At 41.4% G+C, this 25920-nt stretch overlaps 1 protein-coding gene across 17 annotated transcripts in view; it reads right to left on the bottom strand.

Annotated features, from left to right (window-relative positions):
• Positions 1-25920, bottom strand: part of Csnk1g1 (casein kinase 1, gamma 1) — a 136048-nt gene that overhangs the window by 29215 nt on the left and 80913 nt on the right. For 15 of the 17 annotated variants that reach the window (XR_003947839.1, XM_011242709.2, XM_011242712.2 and 12 more), the window contains 6 exons: positions 16255-16406; positions 13520-13754; positions 7976-8061; positions 5654-5738; positions 5231-5379; positions 2947-3054 (listed from right to left, as the gene is read on the bottom strand). Coding sequence is in view for 16 of the 17 variants with exons in the window: in XM_011242709.2 (XP_011241011.1) it covers positions 2947-3054; positions 5231-5379; positions 5654-5738; positions 7976-8061; positions 13520-13754; positions 16255-16406 (815 nt within the window). In the remaining variant the exon portion in view is untranslated. The remainder of the gene's footprint in view (positions 1-2946; positions 3055-5230; positions 5380-5653; positions 5739-7975; positions 8062-13519; positions 13755-16254; positions 16407-25920) is intronic. The other 2 variants (XM_017313273.2, XM_030244228.1) reach the window with 1 other exon arrangement.

The raw sequence follows: 25920 nt of genomic DNA, 5'->3' as shown, positions 1-25920 counted from the left end.
CTGACACCCTCTTGAAGACAGCTACAGTGTACTCATGTATATAAAATAAATAGTTTTTTTGGTTTTTTTTTTTTTTTTTTGAGACAGGGTTTCTCTGTATTGCCCTAGCTGTCCTGGAACTCACTTTGTAGACCAGGCTGGCCTCGAACTCAGAAATCTGCTTGCCTCTGCCTCCCAAGTGCTGGGATTAAAGGCGTGCGCCACCACGCCCGGCTTAAATAAATAAATCTTTAAAAAGCCAGAAGAGAAAGTAAAGGGTTGAAATGGACATTTATTTACACTGTGTGTGGATGACTGAACACAAGATTGTGTACAGGCTGAACAATCTCTATATCTGATCCAAATGTACAGATCAGTGTTGAAATGCTTTGTGTTTATGGTGCTTGTGCTTATATGAGTGTAAGTACATTTACATGTATGTCTACAAGTGGATGCAGGACAGCCTTTGAGGACATGGTCTCTCACTGGGACGTGAAGTGTGATGATTTCCACCAGCTGGTTGCTCACTGAGCACCAGGGATCCTCTTGTCTCTACCTGTCCTGCCTGAGATTATAAACATGTGCCACTAACTAATAGCTCAGTATCAAAACCATGTCCTCATATTTGTAGAGCAAGCACTTTACTGCTTGGGCTGTCTCCAGCAAGAAGCTTTCTCATTGGTCTCAGTACTAGCTGCCAAGTTAAAAACAAAAGGGTTTAAAGCAAATTTCCTCATTATCAGACTTCTGATTTATAGCCCACTTGCCTGCTGACATTAATTCCACCATTTTGGGAACTTCCTATTTTGTAGCCACAATTCCTAGGGCTCCATTAGATACATAATTATTATTGGTCATGCTCTTTCTGCTTTCACTGTCTTGTTCATCTCTACTTCTTCCAAGAACATTTCAAATGGAGCTTTCCAGCCTCACTGTGAAATAATGTCATGCTCTGACTTGAAGAAATGTTTCCTTCTAATTTCAAATGAGACTGGGCATGGTGGCCCATGTCTTTAATCCCAGCACTCAGCAGATCTCTGTGTCCAGTGTTGTCTAAAAAGACCTTGTCACAAACCAACCAACCAACCAACCAACCAACCAATCAATTCCAAGAGGTCTTACTTTTTAATTCTTCTCTATTCTGCCTTGTGTTACAGTTATCTGGTTACATGGCTTATCTACTTGTCAGATCTTTTTTAAAAATATTTTTTAAAGATTTATTTATTATTATTCATTAGTACAATGTAGCTGTTCAGAGGGTGTCAGATCTCATTATGGGTGGTTGTGAGCCACCATGTGGTTGCTGGGATCCGAACTCAGGACCTTTGGAAGAGCAGTCAGTGCTCTTAACCGCTGAGCCATCTCACCAGCCCCTACTTGTCAGATCTTTGGAAATAAAAGCTCTCTACTTATCCCTGAGGCCATTAGGTTTGCCAGCCAGTGGCTATACCTGACAAGCCACAGCATGGTCCCTTATATAACATGAAAGTGGGAACAAATAATGAGACTACTAAAGGGAGGAACAAGATAGGGCAATGGTGGCAGGAAACAAAATTGTTCCATTCTCTCTCACAAGGGCAATCTAGGTTTAAAAACAGTGAGTATTTGTGTGAAACCAGAAACTGGAAGAGAAGAAGGGGGTCAGTGAGAGAGAAAGAGAGGCAGACTGGGTAGCTGAACAAAGTACAACAACACATGTGTACAAAACAGTCTTAAGAGACTCATTATGTTATACACTAATTTAAACCATTACCAAATCATGAGCTGAGATATAATAATTATGGTCTCACTTTTATCTCTTTTCTCTTTCTATACATTCTTCTTTTTGTTTTTCTCCTCCCTTGGTTTTTCGAGACAGGGCTTCTCTGTGCAGCCCTGGCTGTTCTGGAACTCACTCTGTAGACCAGGCTGGACTGGGACGCAGAGATCTACCTTCCTCTGCTTCAAAAGCACTTGTGACTAAAGGCGTGCAGCAAATATCCCATGGCCCTATACATTCTACTTATTATAAAACTGAAACCTCATAAAAACTGTTTCAGAAAAATATCACTCAGAATTCTACTCCCAACATTACTTCTGTTATTATTTTATATTAATTTTGTTCATTTTCCCTTCCCCAGAGAGGAAATTGTGAAGACTTATTTACTTACTTATTTTGGCTTTTTGAGACAAGACTATTGCTATGCAGTCCACATTGGCCTCTACTTGTAGCAATTTTACTGTTTCCAAGTACTGTGATTAGAAACATGCCCTGCCATATTGGGCTCTAAACAACTTTTTTTTTTTTGGTGGCTGTGTCAGACCCTGAACCATGGTCTTCTACATGCCAGGAAAATGCTCTACCCCTGAACTACATCTTTAAGGCACCTTATACAATTTCCAGATTGACCTGGGTATTTGTGTCTATCTGCACACCCAGCAGTCCTTCAGACCTTAGATCCTAATTCACAGTTAAGTGACCAGGTCTCCTGAAAACCAGAGTACTCTCTAAGGCTCAGAGTCTGTTCTTTTGTTTCTTTTTTCTTTTCTTTTCTTTTTTTTGGGGTGGGGTGGGTGGGGTAGGTGGGAGATCTGTCTGCTTCTTCCTATGCTGAGAGTAAAAGCCAATGACACATACCTGCAGGGTCAGGCTCACCTTTTTTTTTTTTTTTTTCTTTTTCCAGACAGGGTTTCTCTGTGTAGCCTTGGTTGTCCTGGAGCTTACTCTGTAGACCAGGCTGACCTTGAACTCACAGAGATCTGTCTGCCTCTGCCTCCTGAGAGTTGGGACTAAAGACGTGCACCACCACCACCACCACCCAGCTCAGACAACAGATTCTTTAGCTTCATCTCAGTGCATTTACTCCTACTCTGACAGTTGTCCAATGTCATACTAAATCAGCTATTTTTTTCTGAACTCCATATCTAGGTTTTAGCAGTAGCTATAAAGAAGGGAAATGATTAAAACAACTTAAAACTAACACATACCTGATTTCTAAGAGGCTGTTGTTGTGATGGCCGATCCCTGTGTGTGTGGCTTTCTCGAGTTATTGCAGATGCACCAGAATCTACATGAACTGATCCTACTGGAGTAGGCTAGAAAAATGAAAGTAAAGGTCAAATGGGTAGTGTTGGTGTGGTGGCATACACCATTAAACCCAGCACTTGGAGGCAGAGGACAGCCTGTGAGTTTGAGGCCAGCCTGGTCTACAGAGTGCTAAAACAGTCAAAACTACAGAGTAAGACCCTGTCTTCAAAAATGTTCCCCAAAACAGTAAATGGGGAAAGTAAGCTTAATGAAACAGCTCTGAAAGAGTAGCAACATAATAATTCTTATAGACTAGGAATCAGCCAAGGGGGCAGGGCAGAGAGAGGGAGGGAGGGAGGGAGGGAGGGAGGGAGGGATCTGGATGGGAGATGGAGATGGGAAGGGAAAAGGTTGGGGAGTGGGGGCAGAGTGAAACCCTGAGGGCCAACAGAATAAATGGAAATATGAAACCTCAGGGAGTGTGATACCCTCTAAAAGAAGGTACCAGAGACCTGGGAGGAGAGAGACTCTCAGGACTCAAAGGGGAGAGACCTTAGATGAAATGACCAACAGTGGGGAGAGGGAACTGGTAGAGTCCACTTCCAGTAGAAAGACAGGGCATCAAGTGGAGGGATGAGGTTGCCATCCCACAGTCAAAAATTCTGACCCAGAATTGTTCCTGTATAAAAGAACTGCAGGGACAAAAATAGAGACGAGACTGAGGGAAAGGCGGTCCAGTGACCTGCCCAACTTGGGATCCATCTCAAGGGGAGGCTCCAAGGCTTGACAATATTACTAATGCCATGGTGTGCTTACAGACAGGAGCCTAGCATGGCTGTCCTCTGAGAGGCCCAACCAGCAGCTGACTGAGACAGACAGAGATATTTACATCCAACCAATAGACTGAAGTCAGGGACCCCTATAGTTGAATTGGGGAAAGGCTGGGAGAAGTTGAGGAGGGTGACCCCATAGGAAGACCAGCAGTCTCAACTAACTTGGACTCCTGAGACCTCTCAGACATTGAGCCACCAGCCAGGCAGCATACACTAGCAGGTCTGAGGCCCCCGAAACATATAAAGACTGCTTGGTCTGGCCTCAGTGAGAGAAGACACATCTAACCCTTAAGAGACTTGAGTCCCCAGGGAGTTGGGAGGCCTGGTGGGCTGGGTTGGGTTGCGTGGGAACATCCTCTTGGAGTCGGGGTTGGGGGTTGGGGTGGGAGGAATGGGAAGAGAAACTGTTAGAGGGTGGACAAGGAGGGGGATAACGACTGGACTGTAAAAAAGATACAAATAAATAAATAAATAAGCCCCCCCCCCAATTTTATGTGTATGGGTGTCTGTGCACCACATGCTTGCAATGCCTGAGGAAGCCAGAAGAGTGTTGGATTCTTTACAACTGGAGTTACAGACAGCTGTGAACTGCCAGGCAGGTCCTAGGAAATGAACCCAGGCCGTCTGGAAGAACAATCAGTGCTCATAACTGCTAAGCCACCTTTCCAGCCTGCACTGTTTTTCTTTCATGCCATCTTGTTTTTCCATGTTTGGTTATCTGCAGAAGGGAAGGTAGTCTGGTCCTCAATAATCCATTTGAGAACTATCTCAGAAAGATTCCCCCACCCCAAAAACCCAACAACCCAGTTCTATAGCATTATCGGTTAGCACAGTGACTGATGGTGTGGACTCCTGGCCAGAACAGTAAAGCCAAGTTTCCTACAGTGCTGAAAGGGTTCTATTCCTACAGAAGTCAAGGTCTTCTATAGCACAGATAGTGCTAAGTTGTGAATCACTCAAAAAAAATGTGCAAAACACAGGTCCAAATTCTAGTATCCTACGATACACATTATATTCTTTGAAGATTCATTTTTTAATTTTATGTGTATAGGTACTGCCTAAATATGTGTATGAACACCATATGCATGCCTGGTGCACACAGAGCAGAAGAGGGCAATGGATCCCCTTGACCTGGAGTTACAGATGGTTATTAGGATTCTGGGAACTGAACCAGGGTCCTCTGTAAAAACAGCAAGTACTCTTACCTGCTGAGCCATCCCTCCAGCCCCCACAAGTCATAATCCAAAAAACATATAACTCATTGGTCTAAGAATGGCAACCTATATAGTATTACTTGGAAATGGTCGTTAAATGAAAGCAATTTCTCCTCAAAGATTCGAGCAGAAGGACTGGCAAGTAAAAAGATGGGGTGGTACTGGTCTGAAATTTTATTTTTTTAAAGGGTACTTACAATAGGCCTTCCAACCCAATCATAGGCATAGTCAAAGGTATAGCCTTTCCGTTCAAACAGATCTGTGAAGAGGGTCCGTAAATACTCATAATCAGGTTTTTCAAAGAAGTCTAATCGCCTGACATATCGAAGGTAGGTTGCCATCTCCTCTGTTAAGAAAGAGGTAAAAAGCCATTCCTGTTAACTGAATGCCTCCCCAAAGGGTAAGTAAGCTCTGAGCCACACAAGAGCTATCTATACAGATTATCTGACACTAATATTTTCTTTATGGACCAAATAAAAGTGATACCTCCTTAGGCTGAATAATAATAAAAAGAAATTCAAATGATCTGGCCAATATCTACTAGTATCTATAGATACTGTGACATTACTACTTTGAAGTGACAGTCACATTGGCTGTATATTATCTTTTTAGCATCCTACCTGGAAAGTTCTCACAGAGAGCTTCGATGGGAGTATTCCTTTTGGTATCACCGATTTTTTGATATCTCTCTTTTAATGTATCAGCCTGTAGAAAGTAAAGAAAGAAAAACACCTGGAAAGACATACTAAGTAAGCAGGCTTAAGGACGTTTTCAGACACTGGGGTTACTTCCAGTTATGTGTATATGTGTGTATCTGTACGTGGTACATGTGCCTGAGGAGGCCAGAAGAGGAAGCCAGTTCCCTGCAGCTGGAATTAGATATAGGTGGCTGTGAATTAACTCGTAGGGACTAGGAAATGCATGAACGTGGGTGCTCTACAAGAGCAGTACATGCTCTAAAACCACTGAGCCATCTCTCTTGCAGCCACAATGGTTATGTCCACTCAAACTGCTGGGATTTGTTAGTGGATCTCATTTTAAAGCCATGTGTTTAGATACCTACAAACTTCTGTTGAGCTCTAGGAAGTGTCACTTGCAAATACGTTTAGTAATCTAAGATGAGATGGTCAGACAGGATAAGATAACAGAACCATTATGCAGTAGTGTTTTAAAACCTGCAGCAGCTTAGAAATCTCCCATGACCAGTTAAGAGTTCAAAGTCATTCAGCTCTTCTCCCTCTAAGTTTCCAGTTCGTTTCTGGCAGGTCAAAGTAGATGCATAAGTTATTAGCATTCAGTTGACATCCAAAGAGTATGTTTTCTCAGGTGAAGTCACAACTTTTTGTCAACTTTTCTGTAGTTAGTAATTTATCTTATTTCAAAGGAGAGAAAAATTAGTGCCAAGTTCAAAAGACTGGAAAGACAAGAAATGAGAAGAATCCTTTAAGTAATGTTCTCAGGGTTCAGAAGACAGCTTTACTGACAAGGGACACCAACCAATAAACAAAACTTCTCCAGACAAATGAAAGATATCCGCAGAATAGGGGTTGCTTACAAGTAAATGTGTGCCAGAGGGTCAGAGCAGTCCCAACGCAGCATAAGGAATAAACAGGAGACTCCTGGGCCTTGGGTGACGCTCCCTTAGGCTCTAACCTGCCTGCTTCACCCAGAATTAAGTAACGTCGAGGAAAAGTAAGTTGGAGAGATTCTAAATCCACTACCAACACCAAAACGGGGTCTCAGAGTCCACCAGAGTTTCAAGCAAGCAGGATGTGTAAGCTATATGTAACATGTCACTATCAGTGAAAAGACACACAGGACTGGATAATTATAGGTGAGAGCTGACAGGAGAAAAATTTAAGAAAAGAATTTTTTAGAGAATAGGAGGGTCTGGCTGTAGCTCAGAGAAAGGACATTTGCGGAGAATGTACAAGGCCTCGTGTTTAATTAGTGAGAATGAATGGGTGTAGAAGTCATGTCATAGAAAGCACGGGAAAATGGATTATTTTGCCTACCTGGAGGAAGGAAGTATATTAATACCTCAAATTACAGATTAAGTATCTTTCCATATTAAGAAATAAATTACAACTAAAAATATACCTTATATCTGACTATGTAAAAGGCTTCGGGAAGGGTTAGAAAATTAAGTTTCCTAGTAACAGCTACAGGGTAATCATAATGCCTATTACTGTATTAAGAGTTTATGCCGGGTGTGGTGGCGCACGCCTTTAATCCCAGCACTGGGGAGGCAGACGCAGGAGGATTTCTGAGTTCCAGGACAGCCAGGGCTACACAGAGAAACCCTGTCTCGAACCCCCCCCCCCCCAAAAAAAAAGGAGTTTACTCACATCTACCTAAAGAAACATCTACCTAAAAAACCTTATGCTTGTAAGAAATGGCTATTATTTGAAAGTTATTTATTCAATAATGTATTTAAACAAACAGCAGTGTGAAGCCTGAATCTTTTTCTGCTATTTTTGTTAAGGTGAATCCTTTATCTATGTAGGATTAATATATATTTCCTAGTTCTCCTTAGGAGCCTGGAAAAACCCTGTTGGCTTTTTTGGTAAATGTGTAGCAGATGCTGTCATTGTTTTGTTGTAAAAATTTCCAATAGCTGGGGAACACTCCTCCTTGAGAGTGATGATGTGGAGGAGGGCCACCAACACGATGAGAAAAGCAGCACTGCCTCGGCTGGGAGGAGGGAGGGGAGGAAGGAGAATGGCAGAGAGGCAGGAGTTAGGATAGGAAGGTGGTGAGGAAGCCAAATGTGAACAGAGCTCCCCAAGCCCAGGTGACCAACATTTTACAACGTGGACTAATGTCACAAGCCTTGCTTCTCATCTTGGAAACCAACCTTCCCCTTTGTGCTTTTTAGAGACACCACCCTAGGCAGCCCTTTCATTATCAACTGAGCAGACAAAAAGCACTTTCAAGGATACCTTGAGTCCTTGCCAGGGTAGGCTGCCTCGGAGGAAGTACATGAACATATGGCCTAAGGCTTCCAAATCATCTCGCCGGCTTTGCTCTAGGAGGGAAGACAGATCACACACATTATGTTTGCAGTTATTAAAGCAGAAAGAGCTTTAAAACCAAACAATCCCTCCCGAAGCCCTTCTGCTCTAGAAAGGCTCTTCTTACTAATCTTTGTACACTTGAACCAGGAATAATATTTTAGATTAAAATTGAAAAACAATAGGTGGCCATCCTTTGCTGCTAACAAGTAAAGAGCAAGTGAAGAGTAAATTCTAAATCCCAACCAAGACCCAATGCTAGCTACTGGGCAAAGCACTCCGGATTCAACACCTGCATGAGCATGGGATTACACATAAACAAACAGGACTTGTTTAGTTTGGTTATCACAAGGAAAACAGGCAGTAGTCTGCACAGCTGACTGTCCCAGCTGAGGCAGTCCACTTGGACTAGGCCCACAGAGATACAAGATGCAGAATACCTAGTATACATGTTAGCAAAATTTTTCCCAAGACAGGGTTTCTTTGTGTAGCTCTGGCTATCTGTCATTGTATACACCAGGCTGGCCTGGAACTCACAGAGATCTGCCTGCCCTGGGATTAAAGGCAAGCACCCCCCACCCCCACCCCCACGTTTAGCAATTTTAACTCATCACAAAAATGAACACTTTAGTTTCTTCTTTTTTTTTTTTTTTTTTTTTTTTAGTTTCTTCTTCTTTTTTTTTTTTCCCCTTCGAGACAGGGTTTCTCTGTATAGTTCTGGCTGTCCTGGAACTTACTCTGTAGACCAGGCTGGTCTTGAACTCAGAAATCTGACTGCCTCTGCCTCCCAAGTGCTGGGGTTAAAGGCGTATGCCACCACCACCCGGCAATACTTTAGTTTCAAGTCAGCAGAGAACAATATATCACTTCTTGGTTAACATCCCACTTGAACCAAGTATTCCACAATCACCTTAAAACTAAAAAACGGTTTAACATTAAAAGTGTCCTCTCTGGATACACAAAACAAGTTGCTGTCTTTGGAACTTGACTACGTTTCTAGCTTTTCTCTCCTTTGAAATAGGAAGATAAGTTAGTAACTATGGAATAGTTGACAAGATCTTTGGATGTCAACACTAAATACTAACTAGTATATGCATCTACTTTGAACTTACCAGTTATGGCTCATCAAGGCATTTATTATTTATTGTTCTTGTTTTACAGAGATAGGCTTTAATGTAGCACAAGACAGTCTCAAATCGCTATGTACCTCAGGATGATCATCCTGTCTCCACTTCTCAAGTGTTCAAAGTACAGGCATGATTTGTATTTACTTTTTGTTTTAGCCAAGTTTAGAGCTTCTCCAAAAGAGATTACAGCTGGGCTTGGCGGTGTACATCTTTAACCCTAGCACTAAAGAGGCAGAGGCAGATGATCTTGGTGAGTTCATGGCCAGCTTGGACTAAATGATACCCTGGCTGGAATCGGGGATATGTATGTGTATGTGTGTGTGTGTATACACATAAGGAGAATTAAGAGACTACCTTGAATGTGTCTTATTTAAGACAGGTGGGCCTAAAACTCATGATCCTTGTACCTCAGCTTCCCAAGTGTTGGTATTACAGGACTACGTCCCACCACTTTGCTTAGTTATCGCTTTCAACTTGATTCTAATCTTCTGAACTCAAAGTAAAATCCAAGATTGTCATCTAGGCTGGGAAAGTCACAGACTAAAAATACAGCACAACATAGCATAGCTGCTGTCTCAAATTATGGGAAACTTGCACAAGAAGGAATGAGTAGTGATACTGTAAACCTGGTCAAAGTGTCATGCTCTTTGGAAATGGGCCTAAGTGGGAAACCTGCTATTGTTTTTTACTTAAAGACACGTCAAGCTGCCTACTAAATATTTATGTTTAGACCCATATATTAGTGCTGTTCTCCACTTTTGCCAGAAAAGTTTCTGAGAGACTCCAAACTGCTGAGTGCTTCCCCTAGTGGGCTATCTCTACCCTCCAGAAAAGCTCAAGGGCATCACAGAAGGAGGTGTGGGAAGAACGTAAAGGCTGAGGATGGAAAAGAGTGCTATATAAACGACAGTCTTTGGGACAGGACATGGCCACTGCACTCATCAACTTACAGCAGCCAGCCAATAACTCCAGTGTGGGTGGGGGATGCTCCTGAGGCTCAGCTGAGGAGTGAATGACAACTGATGGTTGCTGGAGGAAGAGGAAGTCAGTTTATTTTGGCTTATGCTCTTGAAGGCAGCACTAACTGGACTCAGTGGGTTATTCAGAAGAGGAGGAGGAAGAAAAGGAAAAGATGAAGGTGAGAGGAGCATTGTTGGAAGAGGTCCAGGAGGAGTTGGAGGGTTAGTAATATAGATTTACACACACACACACACACACACACACACACGTCAAATAAACAAGAAATATTTTAACAACATAAAAATGAACAGTACTCTACAGAGTAGATGAACTGTTTCAACTTAAAAGCTTTCATTCTGTTACTGTCACCTGTGCATATCACTGTTCCTTGCTACTACTTCATAGTTGCCCTCTAAACAGTTCCTACATCATACACCTTCCAGCTCACCTTCTTCATTTGAGGGTGACCCTGTCTGAAAAGGCAACTTTATAAATAGTACTATGACAGAAGGGGGATTTTCCTTAACTTTTTGTTTTGTTTTTGAGGATGATGTCTCATTTGGTAGACCAGGCTAGCCTGGAATTCACTATGAAACTCAGGCAAGCCTTGGACTTCTGGTGATCCTCCTGCCTTCTGCTTATACAATGCTGAGAATACAGAAATGGGCCACTATGCCTGACAAAAAGGGTTTTGAAAAGGCAGTTTCTAATAAAAAAAAAGGAGACACCCATGACTGGGGCATAATTTTGTGAAGGGTCTTCCTTGAATGAACAGGTCCTGGATTAAAACTAAGAATAAAAGGAGGGGAAAAGCGTTTAAAAGGATGTAAGAAAACACAAGCTCTCCAGACAGTTTGGCCTACGTGAGGTGTCTGAAATTTGCAATAAAATGTTATGGGATTGAAAACAAGTAGTCAGACAAAAAGTTTGTTAACAGAGCATAGGAAATGAGGAGAGGAGCAGAGCATGTGAGGTGAGCAGACAGACAGGGAAGCACAGTGGGAGAGTTTCCCACACGGCATCACACCTCTGCTTTTATATCTGTTTCCTGTACGTAACAGGAAGCCTGGGGAGGATAAAAAAATTCCCTAGGCGAATGCTTCAATTGTAGCTAAGTGAGCACTAGAGGGCGAGCTCTCCACAGATTTACAATTTTCACACACACACACACACACACACACACACACACACACACACACACACCACACACACACAAATGATGTAGCTCTGTAAGTCCTGAGGAGAAAAAAAAAAGCATTGCTCTGGGACACAGAATAGAGAAACTATGACACCTAAAGTAGGTGTGAGACCTAGGTCTGTGCTCACTGTTCCTATTAACTCATATTAACACCATCTAGTAAAGTGAAAATGCAGCCAAGCCACCTACATTGGGCCTCAGTTTCTTATGTGAAAATAATGTGGCCATTTTAGGTAATTTGAAAAATCATTTTTGAGCTCTAAAAATTTATTTTTATCTATTTTTATTTTATTTTATTTTATTTTATTTTATTTTTGGTTTTTCAGGACAGTGTTTCTCTGTGTAGCCCTGGCTATCCTGGAACTCACTCTGTAGACCAGGCTGGCCTGGAACTCAGAAATCCACCTGCCTCTGCCTCCCGAGTGCTGGGATTAAAGGTGTGCACCACCACCTGGCTGAGCTCTAAAAATTTAAAATAATCAATATTAAACTATTAGGTCTTAAATCTTCATTTCTGTTTGTCTGCAGCTAGGTCTTAAAATGTAAATGAAAACCAGCACGTGCTGTCTCCATACTTGCTTGGATAGTCTGCACTGTAATGCAATAGGTAGGTCCTCCTCACTTTTCACAGTGGATTTGTTGTTGTTGTTGTTGTTGTTTTCAAAGAAGGGTTTCGCTACTAGGAAATGAACAAGACACAAATGTCTTCAACATGGTGGAGGCTCCCTTCAGGTTATAAGAAAAATGTGTTTGCTTTACAGGCACAACACCCCAATTTTAGGCTAATTGTATTTTGCTCAAAGAAAGAGTGTTCTCTAATTTTAGCCATTAAATAATGGTTTTAAACCTGGGCTGGGATGTTTTAATCAATGAGAGGTAGCTCATCTGATGTAGTGCCAGGAAGAACACCTTTTCCTTTGCTAACTTCCATTACAAAGTGAAGAGCACTTCTCTGAGCTATTTGACAATATATTTCCCAGGGTCTCCCTCCCTCATTACAACTTAAAAAAATATTACACATTTAAAAGCCAACAATATTAGAACTCCCATGGACACTTCTCTAGTGTGTGATACCTGAGATAGCATTTATGAGTTATGTTTTGTTTGAGACATGGTCTCACTAGGTAATCTCAATTGGCCTAAAACTTGCTATGGAGATGAGGTTGGTCTCAAACGTGGGGACCCATTTGCCTATGCCTCTAGAGTGCTGAAATTAAAGGTGTATGCTACTATACCCAATTACAAAAATTTTTATCAACACAGGGGCACATGTCTTTAGTTGCGGAATTTGAGAGTTAGAGGTATCCAGATCTCTGAGTTCAAGGCTACATAGTGAAACCCTGTCTTGATACACACACATACACCATGAGAGAGGGGGAGAGAGGTAGGGGGAGAGAGAGAGAGAGAGCGCGCTACAATATGTAGAGAAATGGAGAACAAACCTAATGGTAAGGCATATTAGATTTGACCTGAAGAGCACTTGGGCTCATGAAGCCTAACTTTGGAGATAATTCCAGTGGCAATCGCAGAACACCAACACGAGGAAGTGCTCTACTGTCATACAGGGTAGATGCTCAAAACATACTTTATAGAATAATAAAGATAATTGCCATGAGGGATAACCTACTGGGCTAATCATACTATCCACATCATGTTTTACCTGCATGTATGTCTGTGTACCACATGTGTTCCTGGTCCCAAAGAGTTCAGAACAGATCAGATTCCTTCCTTGGAACTAACGCTACAGCTGGTTATGAGCTGCCATGTGGGTGCTGAGAACCAAACCTGGTCTTCTGGAAGAGCAGCCAGTGCTCTTAACTGGTGAGCCATCTCTCCTGTCCCAGCACCCATGTTTAGTGAAACCCCTTCATTAACACAGGCCTGGCCTGATTTCCTCCTTTTACGTGTACAGAGTCATACACAAGTAAATAAATACAAGTCTCATTACTTAATGCAAATACTACTATCATCTTGCAATAACTCTTAAACTGCTGAAGAACGAAGCATCAGAAAACACAGAATTAAGATATATGAGAACATCACCAACTTACCATTCCACTCTCTCAAGTACAAAAAATGTCACTTACCTTATGATGCAGCAGATGGTACAAGTTGTAACTCACAGTGTAATGCATAGTCAGTGTTATGGGAAGAAGATGCTCACATAACCTGCCCCTTTCAACGCACCTTTGCCTAGATGTGTGTTGATAGACATGTATCTCGCAGTTCCAGTCAAACTTTTGTGCTCTCTGTAAGGTATGTGTTTTTTGGTTTCAGGATCAACATATTCCTTGGCCAGTCCAAAATCTATAATGTGTATTACATGCTCTTTCTTATTGCCTTGTCGGCCAATCAAGAAGTTCTCTGGTTTGACATCTCGGTAAATAAGATTCTTTGAGTGTACATACTCCATTCGAGAAAGCTAAAAGAAAGAAAAAATAATAATGGAAATACCTTGAAATAAGCAAGCTGGGGGAAGGAAAATCCAAAAAACTTTTTTTAGAGATGGGATTTCACTATGTAGCTTGACTGTCCTGGAACTTACAGAGATCTGCTTGCCTCTGCCTCCCAAGTGCTAGGGTCAAAGACATGTGCCACTATGCCTGGCCCAAATATTTCTTTTTAAAAATTATGTTTGTTTATTTACTTACTGTGGTGTGTGTGTGTGTGCATGAAAGTGCATTCATAGGTGTGTGTGGCAGTCAGAAGATAACGTGTAAGAGTCACTTCTTTCCTCCATGTGGACTGAGGGCTTAACCTTAACTTGTCAGACTTGGTGGCAAGTGCCTTTACCTGCTGAGTCATTTCACTGTGACCCCCCCCCACATTCACCCCGCCTCCCCAGTTTTATTCTTTCCTTCCCATTGTTCTGTATCACTCTGCTGTCTAGGCTAGGCCTTGAGCTCTTGGACTTAAGCAATCTTCTTATTTGGGTCTGCTAAGTAGCTGTCATCATAGATATGCCACTGTCCCTGGCTCAGCATAAGGTTTCTGAAACTAAAATGAAAACTCATCTCTTGCCTGGGTGTGGTAGTGTATGCCTTTAATCCAAGATAGATATCTATGAGTTCAATGCCAGCCTGGTCTACATAAGAAAGTTCCAGGCCAGCCAGGGTTACTGTGTAAGACCTTTTCTCCAAAAAAATAAAGTAACAACAACATCAGCCACTCTTTTTTTTTGGGGGGGGGGGGTGTTCGAGACAGGGAACTGTCCTGGAACTCACTCTGTAGACCAGGCTGGCCTCAAACTCAGAAATCCACCTGCCTTTGCCTCCCGAGTGCTGGGATTAAAGGTGTCTGCCACCACTGCCCGGCACATCATCCACTCTTATCTACCTCCCACTTTACTGACATAAACTAAAACTATATTTTAAGGTTTGTTTTATGATTTTACTCATGCATATGTATGTGTGTGTGCCTTCCTGAGTTTATATCTACCAATTGTGTGCCCACAAGGCCAGAGGCTATCAGATTCCCTGGAAATGGAGTTACAGGCAGTGTTAGTTATCTGATGTAGGTGCTGGGAACCAAATTCAGATTTTCTGTAAGAGCAATAACTGCTTTTAACTGCTTAATCTATCTCCAGCAAGCCCCCACATCCAAATACTTTTTGCTACAAACATATAACAACCATTAAGATTAAGAGAAAACAATGAGGTCACTAAGTTTGGCTAAGATGGTAATACTTTTACTTTATATATTGTAACTTGCAAATGTGCCCTCTGAGACAGGCGCTACTGCCACCTCACCTCCTGCCACACTTTCTATTGTTAGTTGCTTAGGACTCTTTAACCCCAATCTTGGTATTGCAGAAAGAAGAAAGCAGGGGCCCAGTAAAATGGATGCCTGCCTGACATTAGACAGCTGGCTGGCAGCAGGAGGAGGATGAGCAGTTTAGTGACCAAAGCTCAAAGGAAGTAATTGTAACATTATATCGAATTTCATTAAATAATTCTATCTATAAAGCATTTCTGCTAAGCATAGAAAGGAAGGCTTAAATCCTTGAGTATAGTCAATTCTCAAGTACTTCCAAGTTGCTATAGGATGATGGTGAGCCCATCACTAGACTTCCCGTGAATTAGGATCTACCTTAAGGCTGTGGAAGGGGGGGGGGGTGGTCCACAACCACCCTAGCACTCAGGAGGCAGAAGCAGTCTAACTAAACTGGTGAGATAATACCACAAAACAAAACAAAATAAAACCCAATACTTGAAATCTTCCCTTGAGGGGCTAAAAAACTTCTCAAAGAGACTGTTCTAATTACTCAAAGTAGAACTAGTATTTCATTTAGCTGTAAAGCTTCTTGGTCAGCCCACAAGTATATAATATGCTACATGTTATATATGGTATATTATCTGTAACATCTCAGTTACGTGACTTTGAATAAAGGTTGGTACCTTCAGTCTTTTCTGGTTTTCAACAGTGAGAGAAAGAAGGCATGATAAAAGCTTACAACTGTGTGCCTAAGACCTATAAATAAGACACTGAAGCAATTACTTGAATTCACACAGCTCTACCTAATCGTCCTCTTTCTCCCTAATGTAAATTATATTCCCCCACTTCAGTTACAGGAATGGTTCTGCTTCAAGGTGCAAACTCTTAAAATAGAGCAAACTGCAGATGCATTGACTTCCCTCAGTTAACCCTCTGTAACCCTTTAAGTTGTGTGGCTAAGAACCTACCTTAGCTGTTTGGCATATTACATACTGGCCAAGAGGCTTTGTGGCCAAATTATACACAGGAACCAGCTAAAGCAGCAGCTGCAATAGTTCCTTTCAGAAGTCTGCTAGATCCTTCTAGAATGCCATTAAGCCTGTAAAAACGAAGTCACCAGATCTCACTGCAGCTAATACATCATTAAAGGGCCCTCAAGGAGGTGGGCAAGGGATCCATTTATCTTCTGGAACCACACATCAACTTACCAACTGGATGGCTATCATTAACACCGTCTTCAAAGTAAACGTTCGGTCACAGAGGTCAAACAAGTCTTCCAAGCTAGGGCCAAGGAGTTCCAGCACCATGGCATTGTACTTCCCACATGGTCCAAAGTAATAAACCTGTGGGAGGCCTTCACCTGAAAGTAGAGGGGCAAATGGGGTACAGAGTGAGAGACACAAAAACTAAAACATAAGACATTAGCAATGAATGTAATATAAAGTATAATCTCTAAGATTTCAATTTCCTTTCAGAGTCCCTCCTGGAAAAGTTAAACTGAGTATAATAGCTTCTGTGGGAACTATTACTGGGCGGAAAAGGCAAAGCCATTGCACAATGTGTCCAAATAAGCAGTTATTTAATACCAGAGTGCCAAAGGCGTTTCCACTGCTGTATAAAAGAAAATGGTCTCTGATCCATTATTGCTTCAGGATGTAAACTATTCTCCCAAAGGATGCCTGAAAGTGCAGCATCATAAAAGGTTCAAAGGGAGCCTCACCGAGCTCAAATGCAAGCTAACAAACCTTGGTACATCCGCCTAGTTTCATTAGCACTCCCTGGGCTCGCTGCTAAAGCCAAAAAGAGTTGTTGGTAACTGCTGCCCCCTGGAGAATCGGATTGAGAGGCAAGGCCAAAGAGGTGCAGCCTGGCCCTAGGCCAGCACAACTGGTTTTCTTTTCACACAAAATCTCTGTAGGGGTTTCTTTTTCTCATCTAGGAGTCAGCAGACCCTTAGCATTTGTTGTTGTTAAGTAATTATGAAAGGAAAGGGAAAAACGTAAATCTAAAATGTCTCAGTTTTCCCAAATTTGAAATTCATATGTGAAGCTAAAAATCCAGGTTTTCTTGACTAAATAGCAACTTGTGAATTAATTCTTTACAGTGAATCATAAAAACAAGGTATTCAATAAATGCTTCTAAAAGGACGCCATAAGAACAGTAGATTCGCCGGGCAGTGGTGGCACACGCTGTTAATCCCAGCACTCGGGAGGCAGAGGCAGGTGGATTTCTGAGTTTGAGGCCAGCCTGGTCTACAGAGTGAGTTCCAGGACAGCCAGGGCTACACAGAGAAACCCTGCCTTGAAAAAAAAAACAAAAAACCAAAATAAAAAACCAAACAGTAGATACTTAGAAAGCTACAAAACATTAAGACAATGACTTCATCTTCATCTTATTTAGCAGCAACATTTCCATCTCACAGGTATGTGTACATTAGTCTACAGTTATGCATGGTGTCGCTCGCTTACTGCTGCCTCTCCTTCAAAGTTTAAGAAAATATAATTTTATCTATTTATCTATTTATTTTAGTTTTTTTGAGACAAGGTTTCCCTGTTTAGCCCTGGCTGTCCTAGAACTTGATCTGTTGTAAACCAGGCTGTCCTCAGACCCAGAAACCTACCTGCCTCTGCCTCCAGAGTGTACCACCATGCCTAGTTATTTCTGGGGTTCGGTTGATGGTTCAGCTGTTAAGGGTTAGGCTCACAGCCAAAAGAAAAAAATTTATTTATGTGTATGTGTGTGTATATATGTCATGCATGTATTGGTGCCCATGGAGGCTAGAAGAGTGCATCAGATCCTCTGGGGCTGGAGTAACAGGTAATTGTGAGATGGGGATGCTGAGAACTGAACCACAGTCCTCTAGAAGAGGAAGAAGTACTCTTCCCGGCTGAACTGTCTTGACTTTCCAGCCCCCATTCTTTTCTAATTTCCATGGATGAAACACAGGCAGAAGCAACACATATCTAACTATCCTTTTCCTCAAGGAAGGCCTTATATATCTGCAGATACTGTGACTCATTGCTACAAAGGGTGTATGCTTAGCTTTTCCATGTACTGTATCAATCTGTCTTGTTCTCTTTAGACCCTTAAACCACTTAAGTATTTCAGTGAGTTCATGAGAGTCTGTATCATCTAATAAGGTACTCTGGGCTCCTCCTAATTCTGGAGTTAATTTTATTCTGTCTCCAAACAGAAACAGGGTTTAAACTGAATTGTCTTTTTCTCCTCCTCCTGTTGTTCTGAAGTCATTTTTCAGTTAACTTTAAACATTTAAGTGTAACAGTTACTTCCAAGAGTTTAATTCCTTTTATCTTTTAAACACATGATAGATGAAATTTGTGGATATACTTTAAACTTATGCTCAATTTATAGTATTTTTTAATGTCTCTAAAATTTTATTTTCCTAACATTAGTATTATATTCCTTAAAGTTAGTTGTAGCAGGATCTGTTCGCTGTCTGGCCAGTATTCATTGTTTCTCCCTCCCTATTTACTAACAGCACTTTTTTTGGTGTGTGTGTATGTGTTTATATATGTGCAGTACAGATGTGCGTGTACATTTGTGTGTAGGGCCAGAGTCAATCTTCAGTGTTGTTTCTGTCTTTGCTCTTCCAGCACTGGGATTACAAGGGAGCAGCACTGTGCTTGGCTTTTGACATGGGTACTAGGTGGGGTGCTAAACTTTTAGTTTTAAATTCACCAACTGAGCTCTCTCTCCAGTCCCCAGGGCTCTGACCATTTTAAAAAGCAACCCGAACAGTTACAACTGATTATAGGAATGGTCAATGAGATGGAAGCACAAAGTTTTGGGTGTGGTGGTTCTATCTAGAAAAGATCTTTCAAATGAGTTGATTTAAATGGAAGGGAAATCTTACAGAACTCCAAAAGCCAACGAGAAACACCAAGTTCCTTCAGGATATAACGTAGCAACAGGAATAGATGGAGAGAACAAAAGAGTCTGATACTGGATGTCTGTGGAATAATCACACCAAAGTTGGACTTTCCATCCTTTTACCCATGCCCCAACTCCTTTTTTTGATATGTTGGGGACTGAACCTTAGGTAAATGGCCTACCACTAATCTACAACTCTAGAGGTGTTTCTAGATTTTTCTTAATCTAACTAATCTACAGGTATATGCTTTATTTTAAAAAAGAAAAACCAAGGCTAACCCTACTTAATAAAAACATTCTTCCTTTACTTGGTTGAATTTCCAAGTCTAGGCACACTATCCTCTTTTAAATACTTAAATACTCCAAGTCAGGTCTACTCAGTTAAAAGCAAGAGTAATAAGTGGCATGTTTCCAACAACCTTCAATATGAAACCTAGGTATCCCCTTACCGTAAATTTCCATATTTACTAAAAACTTACAAAAGCATTTTTTTGGGTAATGCTTATAATTTTTAGCTATGATGTCAGTAATAACTTCTGTCTACAAACTTCATAGCATGAGGAGTTCCTGTGTGCTGGGTGACTTCAGAAGGCCTCCGTGCGCATGTAGAGATGTTTGCCATCATCTGCAGGCCACTGCTTAGTTGTACAGCATTTCTAGGGAGGTCCTAGTTCCAAGGAACTAGTGTAGAGAGCGTTCAAGTCAAGAGTCTTGAGTCTAGTATCTGCTTCTATACTTCTAGCACATTCCTTTGCCTCTCTCAGTAGATTGGATTTTTTTATCTTTCCCAATGCAGAAGAATTTAAACTAGTTCCTCTTTAAATCTAAATTATGACTATTATTTCCTTCTAGCTACCTTCTAGGCTCATCTTTGTAAAGCTACAAAAATCAGTGTGAATTAAACTTAGATTCCATGTGGAGTAACAATTAAAATGTAAGCTACGAGTGTCATGCAACTAGAACAATGTTCACCTGCAACATCTCTAAAACTTAAAACGGAAACAGATGAAGTGGCCTTGCTTCACACCTTCTGAATTAGAATTTCTAGGAGTGGAGCAGAAGCAAACAACACTCTAAGTGCTATGTAGCACCATCTAGAAACTGCACCTGGAGAGGAGAAATATAAGGCATTGCTTTGTTTTATGACTAATCTATTACCAGGTCTCAGAAAATACAAACAAACCTGTTTCTACAGTTATTTCAGACTAGAGCAACTGAACTCCTTTGTCGATTCATCTGAGACCGTGTATCACTATAAACAGTTAAGACCAGCCTCAAGCTTGCTCTCTTCCCGCCTTAACACTGTCTTAACTTAAGACTGTTGGCATTGCAGGTGCGTCACCAAATCCAGCTCCAGCAGGGTCACAACAACTTTTAAAGGAATAATAGAGGTTATTTAAAAGGCTTCCTAGTGATGAGAATAGCCTTCTATCCCAAGGTTTTTAGGTTATTACAAGAAATGGACTGCCAAGTAGAAAAGTGCCTTCAGGAGATGTAGTTGTAATTTAATAGAACTGTCTGTACAAAGATTTGCATATGTATTTGCATGGCTGCCCATATAGTAGCTATAGACCGCCACGGCTCTTTGTATAGAGATTACAATAATGTTTTATCCACCTCTGGGACGAATGCAAGTAAAAATTCTGAATCTTTCACTTTTTTGTAGAGCAATCTCCAATTTACTGCTTAATGCAATTTAAATTAACATTATGTTGTAGAATTCTTTAATAAGACTGGGAGTAAGGACAGTGTAAATGCAATACAAGCTATATACATGGTAAAGAAGGCACTTCCTGTGAATAATTATGAGAGAAAGGATGGCAAAACTGAGCAAAGCAAATATGCACTGGATTTTCTTATTATACCATATCAAAAACTAAGGTCATTTTATAATCACTCTGTTCCTCCTCCTCCTCCTTCTTTCTCTCTCCCCTTCCTTCCTCCTCCTCCTCCTTCTTTCTCTCTCTCCCCTTCCTTCCCCCTCCTCCTCTTCCTCCTCCTTCTTTCTCTCTCTCCCCTTCCTTCCCCCTCCTCCTCTTCCTCCTCCTCCTCCTTCTCTTTCTCTCTGTCTCTCTCTCTCCCTGAGGGGTGCAGGATTTTACTGTAACCTAGGCTAACGAACTCACTCTGGCCTGGGCTGACCTTGAACTTGAAATAATCCTCCTATTTTTGTCTCTCTAGTACTGGGATGTCAGGCTTAAAAATCACCACATCGGGCTAGCTTTATAATCTTTTATCGGTTCTGGAAATAATGCATTCATAAGTGAGGCCTCCCATTAAATCAGCCAAAGGAAAAGGAACAGTTTAATCATAGGTTAAATCCTCATCAAACCTAAAGTGCAAGATTACATCACATCATCCTAAGCATCCTTCCAGAAATAGCCTTTCCATTTAGCCAGAGCATTTTCTTGTAAATCCTGTAAGCCATATGTCTCACACACACATATATCAAGTTGTACAGCACAGGAAGTAAGGTTACAACAGCACAGCTAATTATCATAAATTTAATTTGGGTTAAAACGACCATATCAACATTAACTGCTTATCTAGCATTGAAGCTGTTGCTACCTAAAAAGATTCCATAATGCACTCTGAAGAATAACTAAGCAGAGATGTTTTAAATGTACACCAGGCTAAGAACTGAAATAAAAGCACCTGAAAGTTTTAGTAGCTTGCTTATAGTTTTAAGTATTATATTAAGTATAATATTATATTATTAAGTATTATATTAAGGAAAAAACCCCTAAGTTGTCTAACTGTGAAGCAAAGTCTACAATAAAATTTGCATATAAAACTAGTACTTATATTGAAACTTTATAGGTGGCTCATACCTATAGCTTCATCTATTCAAAAGTGGAGAGAGGAAGACTGCCATGAGTCTGAGGTCACTGTGGGCTACAGTTTTGTTTAAAAAACAAACAGGTCCAAGTACTTGTTGTTGAAGCATCAGAATGAGTTCATATGCCCAGCATGGTTTCTGGGACACAATAGTGTGTGTGTGTGTGTGTGTGTGTGTGTGTGTGTGTGTGTTTGGGGAGGGTAGATGGTGGTAGTTTAACTGTAGTCTAGACTATCTAGACTAATGGGAAATCCACTTTGTAGCCCAGGCTGGCCTCACACAGCTTTGTCAAGGATAAAGACAGGATTGCTGGGGCTACTATCAGCTCAAGTTTCAGTAAAATGCCTCCTTAAGGGATAAGAAAAAGGCCTTGGGGTTTCCCTTTCGATTGTTGTTAGTTTTTGCTTTGTTTTTTTGAGACAGAGTTTCTCTATGTAGCTTTGGACATCTTTGAACTTACTATATAGATTAAACTAGCCTTGAACTCACAGAGATCCATCAGCTTCTGCCTCCCTAGTGTTGGGATTAAAGGCATGCACCACTATACCCAGAGTAAGTTTTTTTTTTTTTTAAAGATTTATTTATTTTTATTTATATGAGTACACTGTAGCTGTCTTCAGACACACAGCAGAAGAGTGCATGGGATCTCATTACAGATGGTTGTGAAACACTGTTGTACTGGCTAGTTTTGTGTCAACTTGACACAGCTGGAGTTATCACAGAGAAAGGAGCTTCAGTTGAGGAAATGCCTCCATGAGATCCAGCTGTAAGGCATTTTCTCAATTAGTGATCAAGGGGGAAAGGCCCCTTGTGGGTGGGACCATCTCGGGGCTGGTAGTCTTGGTTCCATAAGAGAGCAGGCTGAGCAAGTCAGTAAAGAACACCCCTCCATGGCCTCTGCATCAGCTCCTGCTCCCCGACCTGCTTGAGTTCCAGTCCTGACTTCTTTCAGTGATGAACCGCAATGTGGAAATGTGAGCTGAATAAACCCTTTCCTCCCCAGGTCATGATGTTTGTGCAGGAATAGAAACCCTGACTAAGACAACTGTGGTTGTTGGAAACTGAACTCAGGACCTCTGGAAGAGCAGTTAGTGCTCTTAACCACTGAGCCATCTCTCCAGCCCCTAAGGTTTTGTTTTGTTTTGTTTTGTTTTGTTTTTTGAGACAGGGTTTCTCTGGGTAGCCCTGGCTGTCCTGGAACTCACTTTATAGACCAGGCTGGCCTCGAACTCAGAAATCGCCTGCCTCTGCCTCCCAAGTGCTGTGATTAAAGGCGTGGGCCACCACCGCCCAGCCTTGTTTTTTTTTTTTTTTTTTAAATAAAGACTTAGATTCTTTAATTGTGTGTGTGTGTTTGTGTCTGTCTGTCTGTCTGTCTGTCTGTCTGTGAGGGTATCATCCTTTGGAGCTATTTGATGAGTATTGAACTCAGAAACTCTGAAAGACCTGTATATGCTCTTAACCACTGAGCCAGCTCCAGTCCTGTGACTGACTTATAGAGACAGACTAGCTATTGAATTTCAACAGTACCCTGAAAGCTAAGGGATGCTGATTCATAACACACATGTAAACAGTAACTAAAGTCAGGACAATTCTAGAGAGCACTTGGAAGAAATAAAAGAGGGGAACATGAGGCTACCCAAATATCAGCAACATTTGACAATTCATTGTCCTGACAAACACGCCAAACTCCTATTATATTGTCTCTGTTCATGTATGTATTCTCTATAAACAGAAGATTAACTGTAGGCAGTAACTATTGGATATTAATAATATTTTTGTGTTAGTAGCTAGCATTGGTCCAGGCATTTAGCTGATTTGAAGAAAAGGACTACTAATTAACAAATGCAATGTGATGAAAAATAATGGGAGTTTCTACCTGGAATGCATGCTTACCTTAAGATTCTAAAATGCACATACAAAAAGCAAAGCAAACTTGGCAGATTTTAAATGTAGCTGGGATGCAAACTAAATGGACACCCTTCTCAATATTATCCGACTTTCCTTGCAATAAAAAAAAGTTCTTTTGGGCCCAAGCTTCAATAGGAAAGATAGAAAGTAACTCAAGGTTGCAAACTTTGTTTGAGACTTTCTTCCATGATGGCTGTTTATGGTATCTTTAGTTTACCTTGTGTGATTCCCCTAAACAGGTGAACAACCATGCAAAATTACTCATAGCTTGTAGCACCAAAAGCTACACTCAACAATCTTTACTGTCTTAGCACCTGCAGAACTGAGTGTAGCACCAATGACCTCCAACCTCAGCTATTAGGGTGACTGAAGAACAAGGATCATAGGCTCAAGGTCATCTTAAACACAAAGAAGACTCTGTCTGAAGAAAGTCAACAACCAATTAAACAATAACAACAACAAAACATATCAGTTGTCCCACCTATACAGACTATCTGAGCTGTTTAAATGCAAAGGAAATTTGATTCCCCCCCCCCCCAGCCCCTCTCTCTCTTTGCCTTCTATCCATTTACAGATAAATACATTACTTTGGCCATGTCTACCTTGCTTGGTACCCAGGAAGCCCTTTCTTATCTCACTGGACTCTCACTCATCCTAGAGGACCTCAATGAAATAATGTGACCCTGTGATTACCCCATAACATGGAGATGGTCACTAAAGGACAGAGGTAAGGTAGCCCATACAGCATAGATAAGCTGGGCAAGGTGACAGTTTCCAAGGCAAGATAGCCCGAGATTTCATCACACCATTCAAAATAGTGTACAACTTAATGTGTAATTTAAAACTGTAGATCTTGCTTCTGAATTTTTTCACGCAGTATTGTCAGATAATGGGTACCTGGAAAACTGAACATCGCACTTCTCTGACTTCCTGCTCCTGTGAATCACCATGTTTTGATTTTTTTTTTTTTCCATTTGACTTTGAAAAGGAATTTCTAGCTCTAGCCTTTGAAAATGAAAGAATCCAGGCAAACATTTAACAATACTGGAAAATATAAATCCCTCCCCCCACTCTCTGTGGTATTTATGAGGTACTGGAGAATCTATGCTAGGCTAGTACTTTCCTTACTGAGTTATGGTCCAACATTCATTTTGGGGCATTTATGTAAACAAGCCTTGAATGTAAATTCTTTGAAGATGAAATAATGAGTCAAGGAATATACGTACTTTAACATTTTGCACATGTGTCAGCTTCAAGTCATTGTTAAAAAATGTCTGAGAAAAACAAATTAAAAGGGGGAAATGCTCCCTTTGTTTTAGAGGTTCCACTCCACAGTCACTAGGCCCAGTGTGTCTGGGGTTGTGGCAAGCTTGGCAGAACATCACCACAGAAGCATGCTGCTCACATTACTACAGGCAGAAAGTGATAACAGGCCAAAAGCAAGTGTCCCATTAACATCTTTCAAATGTGCTTCCTCACAAGGTTCTGCCACTCTCCCAACAGCACCACAAGCTGGCGTCAAAGGCTTTAAAACACAAGCCTTGGTGGGACACTTCAGATCCAAATCTTAACAGTATGTAAGCAAAGCTGCTGGGGCACTAAATCCTCTCTATTCTGTCTCTCGTCCTGGACCTGCATTCAACAGTTAATACCATGGTGCCATTGCTTGGGGATCTAAGCTGAGGGGTACCTCCTATCCAAATGCTTGCATTACCACTTTTTATACCCAGTCATAAGTGTGTGAAAGAGTCTTTTGTTCCCAACCATGGGAGAATTGTTCCTATCTAAAAGAACTGCAGGGACAAAAATGGAGAAGAAACTGAGGGAAAGGAGATCCAGTGACCTGCCCAACTTGGGATCCATCTCAAGAGGAGGCTCCAAGGCCTGACAATATTACTAATGCTATGTGTGCTTACAGACAGGAGCCTAGCATGGCAGTGCTCTGAGAGGCCCAACCAGCAACTGACTGAGACAGACACAGATACTCACACGAAAACACTGGACAAAAGCCAGGGACCCCTGTCGTTGAATTAGGGAAAGGCTGGGAGAAGTTGTGGAGGAGAGTGACCCCACAGGAAGACCAGCAGTCTCAACTAACTTGGACCCCCGAGATCTCTCAGATACTGAGCCACTAACCAGGCAGCATACACTAGTTGGTCCACAGCTCCCGACACATATACAACAGAGGACTGTCTGGTCTGGCCTAAGTGAGAGAAGATGCACCTAGCCCAAG

The sequence above is a fragment of the Mus musculus genome, chromosome 9 (genome assembly GCF_000001635.26).
Source record: "Mus musculus strain C57BL/6J chromosome 9, GRCm38.p6 C57BL/6J".
In the NCBI taxonomy this organism is placed as follows: domain Eukaryota; kingdom Metazoa; phylum Chordata; class Mammalia; order Rodentia; family Muridae; genus Mus; species Mus musculus.
Note: the sequence above shows the minus strand (reverse complement) of the source record. Positions and strands in the feature narration are given on the sequence as shown.